Raw genomic sequence first — 16556 nt, forward strand, 5'->3', positions numbered from 1 at the left:
AAACGTATTTTTCATGTATGCTTTATGACGTTATTTTCGATTTGATCAAGAACGTAAACTTGCCAACGCTGTTTGAGTATAACATTAGTTGCCAGTCAGTTGCTATTGTTGCCAATCAGATGCTATTGTGTAAAATGAACATGTATAAAGTTAAATTTTTTTGCAAATTATCATTCAGAAACGTTTAGTAAGAGCTGTAGTATGTGGTGAGGTTCTGCTTGACTCTCTTCGTCGCGGCTTTCTCTGTCTGATTATGCCTGAAACTGATACTGCAGTTCGACACATATTTACATCTGGACCGGAGCTCATGAGTCATGACATGCACGTTTCGCCCGTAAAGGTAATGGGCGTTAACTTTCCGGACAACGTGAGCGACAGTTTAGCCAATCACAACACACCGGGCCAAACTAACCAATCTGAGCCCACTACGTGTTTCTGAGAGAGTGTTTTCATAGAATCAGTAAGTGAACCGCTCGTTCAGGGGACAGAGGAGAGCGCGGCTGACAATAAAGGTGAAGTTTATGAAAAATAAGACTTTTAAAAAAAGAAAAACCATGAATACATGTTATATTGCACCCCATAAATACAATCATGCAAAGAAAAAAAGCAGTCAACCCCCCCTTTAAGTATTCTGGCTCCATTCCATGAAGCGCTTTAAAAACATACATCAGAATCTTATACTGTATCTTAAAATGTACTGGTAGCCATCCTAAAAAGTATTTAAAACATAAATAAATAAAAAGAGTCAAAAAAGAGTTACGCGATCCGTTTTCCCAGCGTTCATTAACAACCTTGCAACAGCATACAGTATGTTTGGCAGAATCAACATCCAGGATTTCCCTCGTTCCAGGCCTTTGTCATGAGATGAAGAGGGTGTTTGATTGAGTGCTTCACAGCCCAGGTGCTGGTGGAGTTACATCAATACAACCATTCGGTTACAGACCATGCAATCGATTTGCACTGGATTTACCCACTGAATAGGATGGACTTATCAAGCTGGCTATTTGAGTTGATGCCTGTCTACAATGGCGTGGTTACTGAAGGGTGGTGTGATTTTTGAATGTTGGACCCCAGAGACATTGGTATATTCATGTATATATCACTCTCGCTCAGCAGCTTAAGATTCCTGTGGTTACACGTTCTTATCCCATATCTGTCAACTCTCTCATTGGTCAAGCTCTGTTATGCATCACTCGTTCTATAGGTTTGATGAAGCTCATCACATCTGGTAATCACCAGCAATAACCACCGCAATAACCACCGCAATTACTATTTGTCCCAGGAACTTTTTTCACGGGAACTTTTTTTTTTCCCCCAGACCCCTTGCTTACTGCGTTTACACCGCCTACTAAAGTACCGGTCCAAGGCGGGAAGATGTAGTGAAGTTAAACTGCGTGCGACTGCTCTTCCTAGCCTGTGCGTTTGTGTTGAGTTTTGTATAGAGGAGATTCAAGCTTTGCTGCCTTCGTGTGCGATTGGTTTACTAACGAGGTAATTAACAAAATGGCAGAAAAGAGAAGAGCACCCAAAGCGTATTCAGAAAGCTCGTAATGTTAGATATTAGATGTTTTTTGGTAAATGGTAAATGGACTGCATTTATATAGCGCTTTCATAGACCTAATGGCCACCAAATGGCCACCACATATTGCCTCACATTCACCCATTCACACACTCATTCATACACCGACGGCGGTGTCAGCCATACAAGGCCGCCCCATCAGCGGACATTGACCGTGAGATGGATGGGACGAACGCACGCCATCGGGCAGAAAGAATAGCGTGGTGTGAACCAATCAGCATGTTCAGCACACAAGTCCCACCCCGAAAGTTCCTGAACTCTGAAAAAGTACCACCTCGCCAGCAGAGACTTTCTGGTGGGGGAAATTTTTACCCGGAACTTCATTTAGACCCTGGTTCCTGCGGTGTAAACACACCGAGTACCACCCCAAAGTTCCTAGTTCCTGGGGAAAGTTCCTGCGGTGGAAACGCGGCTATGGTTGATCAGTTCATATATGTTTACCTGGTATTTTTTTAATATTTTTTCTGCGTCTCTGAATACGGTATTTAGAAGCTGCTTGAGAAAGGGCTTTTTGTCAAGGCAGAGAAATGTGTTTTTCATGCACTTTTCTTGGGCTATATATCGTCTTGTCCAAGGGGGTGTGCATGGATCCCGACAAGATTCAGGCTTTGGTGGATTGACCAACCTCAGAGCCATTGCAGTCTCAGGTGCTGCCGAGGATTTGACATCTGCACCCACAACATGCTGAGTCTCTTGTTTTGTTTTTGCTGTCTTAAACTGTTTAACTGCACTTGCGAGTCAATCTCGAGTTATTCCCTCTGACAATAGATTTAGTGTAGATAATTAAATGCTTGCTTGCTTGGGTGTTGTCACCGCAATTTGTGTTATCCAGTAAAACATAAATCATTAAAACTTGAATGAATTTATAGTTTAAAAATGTATTGCTGTTTTACATAGGCTACACAACCATTCAAAATTTGGTTTTGAATTATTTTATTTTTTTTACATTTTTAAAATAGAAAACAGTTAAAAATTAATATTACTGTTTTGCTGTTTTTTTAATTAATATCTTTTCAAGTCACCTTTATTTATATAGTGTTTTTTTATAATACAGATTGTTTCAAATTAGCTTTACAGCGAAAACTACAGGAAAATGATTCAATGATGCAATTAGAATTAATTTAGGCTGTCGTTGTTCAGCTGAAGTTCAGTATTGATTCAGTTCCACTGTAAAGATCATCAATTATTACATTAGTTCATTTCATCTTTTAAGTAGTTCTGCAGAAAACGGTATTATCCAATAGTGTAAGTGCAGTCAAGAATAATAATATTTTTGGTATCAAATGATATTTTTGACTATTAAGTCAAGTATCTGTTTGAATGGGTGGGTGATATTGTATATAACCTTATGAAGACACATGTACTCTATATTAGTTTTGATTGTTTGCAGTATCAGAGATGACACACTTACGTCTTCGGCCAGGCTGGATGCGCTATGGAACACTGGGGTCGGACTCTGGAGCTGGAACTGCCTCAGTCGCACATGAATCTACAAGACAGGTTAGTACAGATTGATCATTCACAAAAACACTATTAAGATATTAGACATTTTCTCCAGCATTACGCACTTTCATAAGATAGCTGAGGCTCCTCTCACTAAAGACCTCCCTGAGGAAGACCAGGTCCTCCTTATGATTAGCTTCTGGATGCAGCTGGGAGGTGAGGAGGGCTAGCATCTCATGTAAACCTGCAGCATGCAAAATCATGAATAATATAATAGTTGTTGCGTTGACCAATACATCAGGATTACTGAGACCTATTATTGTGGATGTACTGTAACATCACATAAACACACATATTTTTAGTTACCAATGCCATTGAAAAAAAGACCCTAGCCATGTTTAAAATAATTAGTCATCAATACCATTTAAAAAAAAAAAACTCAAGCCATGTTTCAGAATGTGTTTTATAATTTTAAAGTATTCAGTTGGTCATGCGAACTTAACATTTCGGCTTCCAAATAAAATAAAAAGGCTTTTATTAGGCAGAAGATATGACTGCAATTTGGAAATCACTGGATATGACATCTTGATTAAAAAAAATCTTGATTTGTGTGGGGTTTTTTTTAATATGATGATCAGGTGAGTTTGTCTTATGGGAGCATCACAGCTGCTGTACCTGTGGTAGGTGAGAGAACAGGCATGGCTACTCATGAGACAGACAGAGTCAGACAGGAAAAGGGGTTGTCCTCTTCTCTTATGATTCAAAAGGTTATCCACAAAACCTGAAGAGAGAGAAAAAAATTGGCAAGTTAACATTTTATTTGTTCCTTTCTGTGGGTTGCATGGTAAATAGCTGTTCAATAATTATTTGCCACACATCAAATCAATGAGGCAAATCCAAAATAATGACAATAAGAGGAAAATAACATTTTAGTTCTCTAGATCATTTCATTTTGGTTTTAAATGACAATGCTGTTTGCATTGTGAGGTTTGTTATGAAGTATAACAAACCACCATAAGGTGAAATTTTGCTTAAAAAAAATAGAGGAAAGAGGGAGAATGAAAGACAATGACAATAGTCATTAGGCATGGCATTAAATTCAATTATACTTAATCATCTCAGTTTAATCTGGATAGGATTTTGCTATGCTGAGTCAATTGAAGAAAAGCATTTATCGGTAACACTTTAAAATAACCCTTACAAAAAATTACTGCAGTTTTTTTAGAAGTAATACTGCATGTAGAAAATGCAGTTTTTTGGACACGAAAAAACTGCATTATTGCAGTATACAGTAGTTGGAGTACAACTGCAGTAGAACTGCAACATAACTGCGGTAGTATTACAATAATACTGCAATATAACTGCGGTAGTATTACAATAATACTGCAATATAACTGCGGTAGTATTACAATAATACTGCAATATAACTGTGGTAATACTGCAATATAACTGCAGTAGTACTCCAATAATATTGCAATATAACTGCAGTAGTACTACAATAATATTGCAATATAACTGTGGTAGTACTCCAATAATATTGCAATATAACTGCAGTAATACTGCAATATAACTGCAGTAGTACTCCAATAATATTGCAATATAACTGCGGTAATACTGCAATATAACTGCAGTAGTACTACAATAATACTGCAATATAACTGCAGTAGTACTGCAATATAACTGCAGTAGTACTACAATAATACTGCAATATAACTGCAGTAGTACTACAATAATACTGCAATATAACTGCAGTAGTACTACAATAATACTGCAATATAACTGCGGTAGATCTGCAATATAAGTGCAGTAGTACTACAATATAACTGCGGTAGTACTGCAATAATACTGCAATATAGCTGCGGTAGCACTGCAATACATAATTCGACTAAAGTACAATACTACTGAAATGCAATACAAATAAAATGCTGTACAATACAATTGGAATACAACCAGAATATCCCAAATAAGTTCACACATCTGCAATAATGAATTAAGGTACAAAACAGTGAATGTCTCAAACTGCAATGCAACAAATAACGTGATTTTTCTTTTTATTTTATTTCAAATAACAGGCTGAGAGTTAGACAATGTATTTAAAGTGTTTATTTACAAATCATGCAAACATCTTCCCCCACATTATTCAGAGAAGTTGTGTTTTTTGAAGAGCTTATTCTTATTCCACTTCGTTCTTTTCACTGCCTTCATCTCAGATGTGGAAACACAATTTTGGAAGTAGTCTGTAATAAACAAACAAAAAGAATCAGAGACAATCTTTTCAGTTACTCTTCACCACAGGCATATATTATGCTTAAAATGAATCTGCAAGTTAATGCAGGAACACGCCACTGTTTTTTGAAATAGGGGTTATTCAATGGAATTAATATTGTGCCATAATTAAACAAACAAATCCAGCATTTGCAAACAAACTCAATCTGCTTTTTAAAGGAAAACTCGACTCATAAACAAAGCAAGCAATGCGCAAGTGAAAAGGTCAATTTGAGTGAAAATGCAGTGTGAGACACTTGGTAGGGACGCAAATTATTGGATTTTGGCCGATATTCGATATGCCGATATTTGCAAACTCATTTTGGCTGATACCGATATTTATACACATTTCCCCCCATATAATAATATATATATATAAAAAAATACACGCACGGCCCGTGTACTTTTTCGTTCATTCATTATTCTATTTCGGAATGAAAGATGACATTTAAAAAAGGGTGCAACTTGGTTTTTTGTTTAAAAGAAAAAATCAGAAATGGCTGTATTTTGTTTTCCAAATGTATTGTTGTCATCAAACAATAGTATTAGAAAATTGGACGACATTTCCGATCGTTTTTTAATCTGTAATATTTATTTGTACGTTTATTGTATTTCAAATGACTCGTAGCCGAAAAGTGATGGTCCGCCGAAGATTGATGGCCGGCCGCGGGAGCGCGCGCCGCGTGTTACAGGTGTATCGCCTATTCACTTTACGAATGCAGTTGCTTTTATGTGGATCAAGCAGACATAACGTGCAAATAAACATCACTCACCCAGTACAACCATTATTACAACCAACCTTCAGTGATTGAAGCCTCTACTTATTGATTGAAAGGTTATTTCTACCCTGAAATGTGTTGCTTATATTAATGAGGTTAAATCTGACTGATTATTACTCACCCAGTACTTTTGACCTATTAAAATACCTGTAAAGGGCCAATACAACCATTATAATGCAGTATTTTACCAGCCAAAAAGTGATCACTTGATTTAAAAAAACAACACATTTCAGAGCTAGATGGACTCTAATTTGACAAACGAACAAATTGAATGGTCTGAAAGTTAACTGGAGATGTTTTATTATTTTGTATTGGTACATCCTTGCCACGAAGATGTTTTAAAAAGTGTTGGGGAGAATATTGAACATGGCAAAAGAGTGGTGAGTGGTGACATGTGTTAATGTGATCGCCCCCTCATCAGCGCTCCGCTGGCGGAGGGTGGAAAATAGGCACAACACCGGCTCTGAGTCATTTGAAATTATGAAATTATGACTATTTTTGATCTAAAAAACATACTAACATAAGGGCAACCCAAGAAACATTATAAAATAATAATAAAAAAAAAATGTCAGGGGACCTTTAAAACTGCTCTAATGAGGACACTCGACAAAACTGACATTTTGGCACATATTGTGTGTGTGTTATGGTTTGTTCAAGCCTGAAAAAGAACTCGATACTGAAGCGCACCTTTTCCTCCACACAGCTGGACATTTAAGTTGCTGGCGCTTATGCTACGTTCACGGTCGTCACGTGCGCATAGTATATCCACCACATATTGGCAAGGCTCATCGGCAGAGATATTACTATCGGGCGATACCGATGATCATTAAGCTTTTATCGGCTGATACCGATGTCGTGCTGATGTCATCGTGCGTCCCTAACACTTGGCTTTATATAAGAGATCTCGGCTCAATTTTCTCACAAATGCAGTTGAGCAACTTCCTCTTCTAAAACAGTAGACAGCACTAAACTAGGTGATTAATTTAGTCTCCCAGGAGAAGCCCACTTGCCTTTGCATACAGCTGTGGAAAATGACCAGTGAACAGGTGTTTACTGTATCTTACTGTATCTATAATGAACCTTTTTGAGGTTTTCTTTAGCAAAATGTTATTCTATATCTAGACATATCCATATTAGATTTAATCTTATTGAATTACATCCTATTTATGTTAATTTATGGTTTATTGTTCAGCATTAATAATGAGTTTGAACACTCCAGATAAAAAGTTAAATTACTGTTATAGTGTTAGTTAAATAAATACATAGTTTGTTACAGTTATTTTACATGTATACGTAATGTGTTCTTATTAGCCAATCAGATGTTGTTGCGTCATTACGTAGGGATTAATTCACTGCTTGTTTACGTTTAGCGTCAGTATGCTCGCAGGCTCCGGTGCAGATGGTCGAATATAACCCATCGGCGCTGGGCAAGAGCATACAAACACAGTTGATGTAAAGTTGTGTCTGAATAAGTTCAGTAAAGTTCCTGAACGGACTCTCTTTGTTGTGTGCTTCTCTTCACGCCTCCACGGACACTGTATCCAGCTTAACACGAGAAAGCACAACAAGTGGTGTCAGAAGCTGAGCGTGATTGACCGTCATCAGTGAACTGTGAGTGTTGTGAACTGCTGGGGCATCCTTTGTAAATTGATGGACATTATAATCAATGCCAAACGCTGTTGTGGAGTAGTATTAAAGACTGTTTGACCACGTTTGGTCGTCGCGTTGACCACCATTTCACGTGCTGCACGGAGTTTCCCTTCCCCCATCGGAGAAGCGTGGAGCTGGCAGTCTGCCAAATCTAGCGCTGCTGTTGGCTGCCTGCCAATTTTCACAGAAACTTCTAAACATTCACAGATTCGACATAAACAGCCCTGCAAATCTATATTGAAGTTCACAAACCACATAATTTCAGTATTCAGTATTAAAACTATACTAAAACAATAAAAAGAAAAGACATTAATGGAATATAAGCTTCTGCATAAAGCTGAGCCTTGAAAACAACAGAACTTTATCATCAGTGAGAAGAAAAAAAAAAGAGAAAAAAAAAAAAAAAAAAAAACATTTAAAGCTAAATTGTACTACAACATGGATGAGGGTGAGCCAGAGGTCCACCTTGGAGCATCAGCTGTTCCAGACCCCCCACAATGGCTACAGGCTGTGCTGTCACAACAAAATAAGCAACTTCAACATGCCATTTCACCTTTGCTACAAAGATTGGAAGCAACAGAGGCTAGTTTGTCTGCCCTTACGCAGCGGCCCCATGCCAGTAAGGTAACACGTGGTCCCCACCAACATGATGACTCTTCCTCATTTGCAGCTGCCCCTGATAGAACCCTTATGACAGATGGAGATGCTACAGGGCCTTCAGATGCGGAACAGCTTTTTGCTGCAGAGCTCGCAGTCATTGATAGACACGTACGTAGCCCAATTAGTCCAACTTCCTCCACACCTGGCCCTGATGTAAGACCTAGAAGCCGTGCACAGGTACCCAGCCATTATAATGGCTCTTTCAACTTGGGTCAAAACACGCACACACCTTTAAATGCTGCAGCGCCCACCCATCACCACCCAACCCCTCGTGGTAGAGCTTCAGATGGACCTAAAGCTAAACTTGACACTTACGATGGTAAGGATGACTGGGACTCCTTCATTATTCCTTTTGAGCGCAGAGCTGTCATTTACAGATGGAGTGCAGTAGAGAGAGTGGATAAGCTCCATGAATGTCTACGGGGAGCTGCTGTCAGATATCTGTGCTCATTACCCGAACACATACGTGAAGATTACTTTCTTTTGAAAGAACAGCTGGCTTTCCGATTTGGCCAGAAAGAACCTCCCACCACAGCACGGAGGAGACTTGGAGAACTGCGCCAGTCTAAAGAAACTGTTTCAGAGTTCGCAGAGGAGGTTCACAGGCTGGTCATTTTAGCTTATCCTGGAGTTGACACTGAGCTCAGGGAACAAATTGCTGCTGATGCTTTTCTCAAAGGGCTGCGCAACCAGAAAGTGGCATACGAGGTTATGAACCGTGACCCTGTATCGCTGGATGAGGCACAACGGCTAGTATCATCTTATAAACACAATTTCAAAGCCACACTCGGACGAGACTTTGATCTGAAGGGGAGGACACGTCGAGTATCCTGGGCTGATCAAGACATGGACTCTGATGAGGAGGCACCTGCCTTACAGTCACGTAGAGTGCAGTCACAGCCTGGTTATGTTACACAGCACCAGTTACAAACACTCATTGATAAAGTTGATAAGCTGCAATTAGCCATAGCCCGCCTGCCTCCTTCCTCTTCTGTTGTTCTTCCTTCTACCGTAAGACCCACTCAACAAATAAATTCCAGTAAGGCAGTTCAGTCAGAAAGAGGACGTGCAGCTCAGACCCCTTTCAAGTCAAGCAGATACAGACATCAAAATACCAGCCCCACCAGAACTTCTAGCGGGCCATGCTTTCAGTGTGGGGAGGAGGGACATTTCAAACGAAACTGCTCACGGTCCCCCAGTCCATCTGCAAGTCCCCCTACAAATAATGTTGCCAAAATGGAGCCCTCAAATCAAAGTCACTCTGAACATGCAGAGCAGAGTCCGTCTATTGTACATGTGAGCAGAGCTGAGAGTCGAGGGCCCAGTTTAATGATTTCACTGACTGTCGATGGCATACCAGTTAATGCTGTTATAGACACGGGTGCTGAGGCTACGATAATGTCTGAAGAGACGTACAGCAAATTACCTGCCAAATCGCCTTCAGGACTGAAAAATGTGTGTCTCCGAAATGCAGAAACTGGAAGGGAGATGTCAGCAACAGGTGGAGTGGCAGTGGAATTCAGAATTGGCTCAAAGGTGTTGGAGTGGACAGTTTGCATTGCACCAATTCGCGATGCCTTGCTCTTGGGTTTAGATTTCTTAAAAGCTGCTGATTTCACCATACATGCCTCTGGTAAAGTCTTTATGGGCTCTGAACTCATGCCAGCCTATATATCCGAAGGCAAGGGCCCAGACTATGCCATTTCGAGAGTGATGTTGGAGAGAGATGTCACTGTGCCGCCGGAGTGTGAATGTTTAGTGTGGGGTGTGGTAGACGACCCAAACCCAGAACTCCCGGCTGTTCTAGAGCCCGTTACCCTGGCTGATGGAGTGTCGTCAGGCAGCATCATGATTAACATGGAACGGAGGATCCCAGTCAGGCTATGCAATGTCACAGCTTCCAGTAGGCCCTTATTACGGGGAGTCTGTTTGGGTGTGCTTATCGAAGCATATCCAGACGCTCAGGAGGAGGGAGAGATAGCGCACATGGTTCCAGGTGATGCTACATTGTATGCAAAAGACAGGAACTCAACGACACAATATCCTGCCAATGAGCCTCCTGGTGAGCATCACATAAGAAGGGTGTCTTCACCAAACGCTCTAGACCTTCCTGAGCACCTCAGACAGTTGTTCACTAGCGCGAGTGAAACCCTTACTGAGCAGCAACAAGTGATGTTAGTAGCTCTGCTGAGTGAATATCAAACAGTCTTTGCGGCAACTGATGATGACCTTGGGAAGTTCTCTGCTTTGCAGCACAGCATAGACACAGGAGTGTCTAAGCCTGTTCGACAACCAGTACGACGTACCCCTTTAGGGTTTTGGAATGAGGAGGAAACACATCTCAAGAAAATGCTGGATTCAGGTATCGTTGTCCCCTCAAGCTCAGAATGGGCTTCCCCTATTGTCCTTGTAAGAAAAAAGGATGGGGGGGTCCGCTGGTGCGTAGATTATCGCCAGCTTAATGATCTTACCATAAAGGACGCATATCCCCTACCAAAAATAGAGGAATGCCTGGATGTGCTGGGTGGTGCAAAGACATTCTCAACACTTGACCTTCAGTCAGGATATTGGCAGATTGAAATGAATAGAAAAGACAGATCCAAGACTGCTTTTGTGACGAGGTATGGGCTATATGAGTACACCAGAATGCCATTTGGGTTGTGTAACGCACCCAGCACATTCCAGAGGGCCATGGAGTTGGTTCTACGAGGGTTGCAGTGGGACACCTTACTGATCTACCTTGATGACATAATCATTTTCGGTGAAGATGTGGAACAGTGTATGGAGCGGCTTGCAGAGGTTTTTCAGAGGTTGCAGGAATATGGACTAAAGCTGAAACCCTCGAAATGCCACCTGCTAAGAGATGAGGTCCTGTTTCTTGGTCACGTTGTGAGTGGCGAAGGAATTAAGACCAATCCAGCCCTCATTGATGACGTTAGGAACTGGAAGACCCCAACCAGTGTCCAGGAACTCCAGTCTTTCCTCGGTTTGTGCAACTATTACAGGAGGTTTGTTGCCAAGTTTGCTGAAATCACCACACCCTTGACGATGCTGCTCAAGAAAGGGAGTTCCTTCTTCTGGGAAGAGGAGCAGAAAAAGGCCTTTGAACATCTTAAAAGGAGCCTCACAACTGCACCCATTTTGGTGTTCCCAATTACATCTGGACAGTTTGTCCTGGACACTGATGCGTCCAACCAGAGCATTGGAGCAGTTCTCTCACAGTTGCAGTGGGGGGAAGAGAAAGTTATCTCATTTGCCAGCTGTCTACTCACACCAGCTCACCAGAGGTACTGTGTCACACGTAAGGAACTTCTAGCAGTTGTCAGGTTCACAAGACAGTTCCGCCATTATTTGCTGGGGTCTAACTTCTTACTCAGGACGGATCACAGCAGTCTAACGTGGCTATACAGGTTTAAGAGACCAGAGGGCCAACTGGCTAGGTGGCTTGAAGAACTCAGTCAGTACAATTTCATCATCGAGCATAGGCCAGGTACATATCATTCCAACGCTGATGCTCTGTCTCGAATGACTCTGAATGAAGAACCTTGTGACTGTTATCAAGCAGGAAGAGAGCTAGATAGCTTGCCATGCAAGGGCTGTCGCTTCTGCCGGAAGCTCCACCATCAATGGGCCAGATTCGAGGAAGATGTCGATGATGTCATTCCCTTGGCGGTGAGACGCACACACTCCCTTGACCGTCAGAATGAGGATAGTTGCGCTAACACTCCCAGTGATGTAGATGAAGTAGGTGATGACAACCCAGGTCCTTCCTCAAACTGGCTGCAACCGATGAGTTCGCAAAGTCTCAGGGAAGAACAGTTAGCTGACCCAGACCTTTCAGTTCTCCATAAATGGATGTCTGATGGCTATTTGCCTGCTAAGGAAGAGGTCATGATGCATAGCCCAGCAGTTCGCAAATACTGGCTGTGTTGGTCTCAAGTAGAGATGCGAGATGGGGTCCTCTATTACCGGTGGGATGATTTAAATGGAGGTATGTCATCTCTGCGTTTACTTGTTCCTGTTTCCCTGAAAAATGAGGTTCTCCAATCCTGTCACAATCCAGCTCAAGCAGGTCATTCAGGGGAGGAAAAGACGCTTATGCGGCTCCGCAGGTGTTACCAATGGTACAATATGGGGAACGATGTACGCCTTTTCGTCAAGAAGTGCCTACAGTGTAGTTCCTGTAAGACAACAAGTCCCATGGGGAGGGCCAAGCTCCAGAGCTACCAGGCTGGAGCACCTATGGACCGACTCCACCTTGATATCCTAGGACCATTTCCAGAATCCAAGTCAGGCAACAGGTACATCCTCGTTATAATTGATCAGTTTACTCGCTGGGTAGAGGCATTTCCTGTCCCCGAACAAGGAGCTGAGACAACAGCAAAGAGATTGGTGTTTGATTTCATCTCACGTTTTGGGGCTCCCCTTGAGATTCACACTGACCAAGGACGGAACTTTGAGAGTTCGCTGTTCATGGAGGTTTGTCGCCTGTTACAAGTAACCAAGACCCGGACCACACCTTATCATCCGGCCTCGAACGGGCAAGTGGAAAGATTCAATAGAACGCTCTTGCAGATGATACGGTGTTATGTGGACCAAAGTCAACGGAATTGGGATGAACATCTTCCCTTACTCACTGCAGCATACAGGAGCACTGTACATTCAGCAACGGGTTTCACACCAAATCAGCTGATGCTGGGGCGAGATGTTTTCCAGCCACATGACATCTGGCTAAGGACGGCTGAGGTTACCAGGGGAGCCAAAAGTACACCTGAGTTTGTCCAAGAACTGCAAGCTAATCTGCAGCAGGCTCATCAGGTAGCGCGTCAGAACTTGCGCACCGCTCAGACTCGCCAGAAAAAGGTCTATGACTTACGAGCCAGAGAGAAGTCCTATCAAGTAGGTGATCTTGTGTCAGTGAGGGTCAGTAGCAGGAGAAAGGGCTACAGTCCAAAACTCCAACCCCCATGGCAAGGGCCTTTGGTCGTCACAGCACGCCTTGGACCAGTGCTCTACCGAGTCAGGGACAGACGAAGTGAGAAAGTACTGCATCATGATCGCTTACAACCCTATCTAAGTGACCACATACCTGCCTGGATGCAGCGTCTGCGACACAAATACACCTGCATCGAGGAAGGCTCACTGATTCCAAGAAGTGCTCAGGTACCTGTTGCCACAGGGGCAGAAGCACCAAACCCTTCATCCTCTGCCAGCACTGTGCCGGAAGAGCCTCGGACCCTTCTTGTAACGGATTCTAACTGTGACCCTAATCCCTGTGGAAAAGAGGGGATGAAGACAAAACGGGGGCGACTTGTTCGAGCCCCAAGTCGTTATATGGACTAACAAAGGAAATAGAAGACAACAAAAAGTTAATTGTTCCCCTCAAGAGATGCAGAAGGGACTCTGCAGAGCTAAAAAAAAAGGGGAGTGGTGTTATAGTGTTAGTTAAATAAATACATAGTTTGTTACAGTTATTTTACATGTATACGTAATGTGTTCTTATTAGCCAATCAGATGTTGTTGCGTCATTACGTAGGGATTAATTCACTGCTTGTTTACGTTTAGCGTCAGTATGCTCGCAGGCTCCGGTGCAGATGGTCGAATATAACCCATCGGCGCTGGGCAAGAGCATACAAACACAGTTGATGTAAAGTTGTGTCTGAATAAGTTCAGTAAAGTTCCTGAACGGACTCTCTTTGTTGTGTGCTTCTCTTCACGCCTCCACGGACACTGTATCCAGCTTAACACGAGAAAGCACAACATTACTCACCCTCATGTCATTCCAACCCCGCAAGACACGGGGAACACAACTGAAGATATTTTTGATGAAATCTTTCTGTCACTCCATTGACAGTCTACACAATTTGCCCAATAACATGCATTTCTGGAAAAAAGCAGAGACACACAATTTTTAAAGTCTGTGAGTGCATATTTGTTTCACCCCAGCCATCATCTTCTGTTTTTAGTTGTTACCAGTACATTTTCCTGGAAATAGCAATCACACAAAAAAAGTAAGTTAGCCTACTTAAAAAAAAAAAAAAAATCTTTTCTACACATAATGTCAAACTACTGAACATAATTTGCTTGTATTTTCCAGTAAGTTAGTGTCTGAAATTTCTAATATTCCTGATATTAAATTTAAACAAGTAAAGTCACCGTGTATAGCACTTCATACAATACAGATAGTTTTTTTTAAAAAAATGTGTTAAAAGTGATAGACAATATGCTGCAAAGGGCAAACATAAGTTACACAATCTGCTGTGACGCAGTTAACAATAACGTTAAACAGTGTAACGTTAAACCGGAGAATGGTAAAACTAACATTACAGAATAGAAGCGGCGTTTCCTCTTATTTTCCCACCGGGTTGAACAACATATACGTAAAGTCTTTTTTACACCAATCTAAAATAAAAAAAGAGAAATATGAGGACATTAGCACTATATGTTATAATTTACTCACCTCTAAGCTGAATGACTTGACAAGGCCTCGCGCAATGAACTTCTTTTCTTCCAGAAAACGCTTCTCTTCCATTCCACTTGTTAATGACCGTCGTCACCACGAGTAATGCTGTCATGTCTTTGTGTTTTAATTGTGATAGTTCATAAATATGAACCTATATGAACGATAATTTCAGTGAGGAAATCAACCAAACCATATTTTATGGAGCAGACACTACGCGGAAAGACGCTGACTGACAGTAATGAGCATCAGCTGCTCTCGAGACTCGTTGTCATGACAACGCCCGCGGCGCGTGCGCGCGAAGGAAGCTCGTCACATGGGCTATGTCTCGCACAAAACAGCAGAACTGCAGTACAGTTTAATATTGGTAGGCCAAGACTTCAGATGCAAAAAACAAAAACTTCATCTGTCTTTTTTTGCTCCTTTATTTAGGTTCAGTAATTTCACTTTTTAATGGCAAAACTGATATCATTGCCTGAGAGCCCAATAAAAACAAAAAGATAAAAAAAATGTATTAGTTTTCTCTATCAAAAAAAGTCTATCACTTTTTAAAGTGTATCACTGAACTGAAGTTATTGCAACTACTTCATTATACTGCAAATCTACAGTTGTACTGCAGTTTTACTTCACTATTCTGAAGTTGTACTTTTTGTACTGCTGTTTTACTGCAGTTGCACTTCAATGTACTCTAGTCACATTGTATCTATACTGCAGTTATACTTCGTTAATAATGCAAATCTACAGTTGTACTGCAGTCACATTGTATCTATACTGCAGTTATACTTCGTTAATACTGCAAATCTACAGTTGTACTGCAGTCACATTATATCTATACTGCAGTTATACTTCGTTAATACGGCAAATCTACAGTTGTACTGCAGTCACATTATATCTATACTGCAGTTATACTTCGTTAATACGGCAAATCTAAAGTTGTACTGCAGTCACATTGTATCTATACTGCAGTTATACTTTGTTAATACTGCAAATCTACAGTTGTACTGCAGTTTTACTTCACTATTCTGAAGTTGTACTTTTTGTACTGTGGTTTTACTGCAGTTGCACTTCAATGTACTACAGTCACATTGTATCTATACTGCAGTTATACTTCGTTAATACTGCAATTCTACAGTTGTACTTCATTGTACTGCAGTTATACTGCTTTAAACTGCAGTTTTACTGCAGTTGTACTTCATTGTACTGCAATTATTTTTCGTAAGGGAATGGTCAGTAGTTAACAAGTAGCTATGCAGGAAGTAATAGATAGTACTGCATTAACACCGAAGTTAATACTATTAACTAATATGGAAGGAATATTAACTAAGCATTAAGTAATATGTAATTTAGTACAAAGGTAGTTCCTTGGTAGGTATTTGATTGTTACTAAAGAAATATATCCTCATTGAGAACTACTTGTGAACTAAGAAATAATAACCAATTAATTACTAATCACAAAAGTACCATGTCTAAAAAGTGAACAATTGTCGGGGTCTTATACTCTTAACATGATCATAACATTTCAGAAGCATGTGCCTCAAATGGGTTCTTTGTGGAAACCAGTTTATGAAGTTTATATATCCTCCCAAATACATCAGCTAGGTTGAGATTGTGACCCCCAGACAGAAAACTGACATTGAATCAACGTGGAAACAACGTCTCTCATGACATTGAAACAACGTTGATTTGCTCATCGAATTAACGTTGAACCAACGTCAGACGC

The 16556-nt window shown here is 41.1% G+C and overlaps 1 protein-coding gene and 1 long non-coding RNA gene across 7 annotated transcripts in view; both read right to left on the reverse strand.

Annotated features, from left to right (window-relative positions):
• Nucleotides 1-16556, reverse strand: part of mpp3b (MAGUK p55 scaffold protein 3b) — a 113584-nt gene that overhangs the window by 75021 nt on the left and 22007 nt on the right. For all 6 annotated transcript variants that reach the window (XM_089121875.1, XM_089121873.1, XM_089121877.1 and 3 more), the window contains exons 2-4: nucleotides 3698-3803; nucleotides 3148-3266; nucleotides 2991-3068 (exon numbers count right to left, since the gene is read on the reverse strand). In XM_089121875.1, the coding sequence (XP_088978001.1) occupies nucleotides 2991-3068; nucleotides 3148-3266; nucleotides 3698-3722 (222 nt within the window). In that variant the 5' untranslated portion in view covers nucleotides 3723-3803. The remainder of the gene's footprint in view (nucleotides 1-2990; nucleotides 3069-3147; nucleotides 3267-3697; nucleotides 3804-16556) is intronic.
• LOC148971457 (uncharacterized) lies at nucleotides 5103-16005 on the reverse strand. The gene is made up of 3 exons (XR_016147020.1): nucleotides 14837-16005; nucleotides 14147-14260; nucleotides 5103-5259 (listed from the first exon to the last, which is right to left on the reverse strand). It is a non-coding gene; the product is annotated as an uncharacterized LOC148971457 (long non-coding RNA).

Source organism: Pimephales promelas, chromosome 17, assembly GCF_988280905.1.
Source record: "Pimephales promelas chromosome 17, fPimPro1.hap1.1, whole genome shotgun sequence".
NCBI classification, from domain to species: domain Eukaryota; kingdom Metazoa; phylum Chordata; class Actinopteri; order Cypriniformes; family Leuciscidae; genus Pimephales; species Pimephales promelas.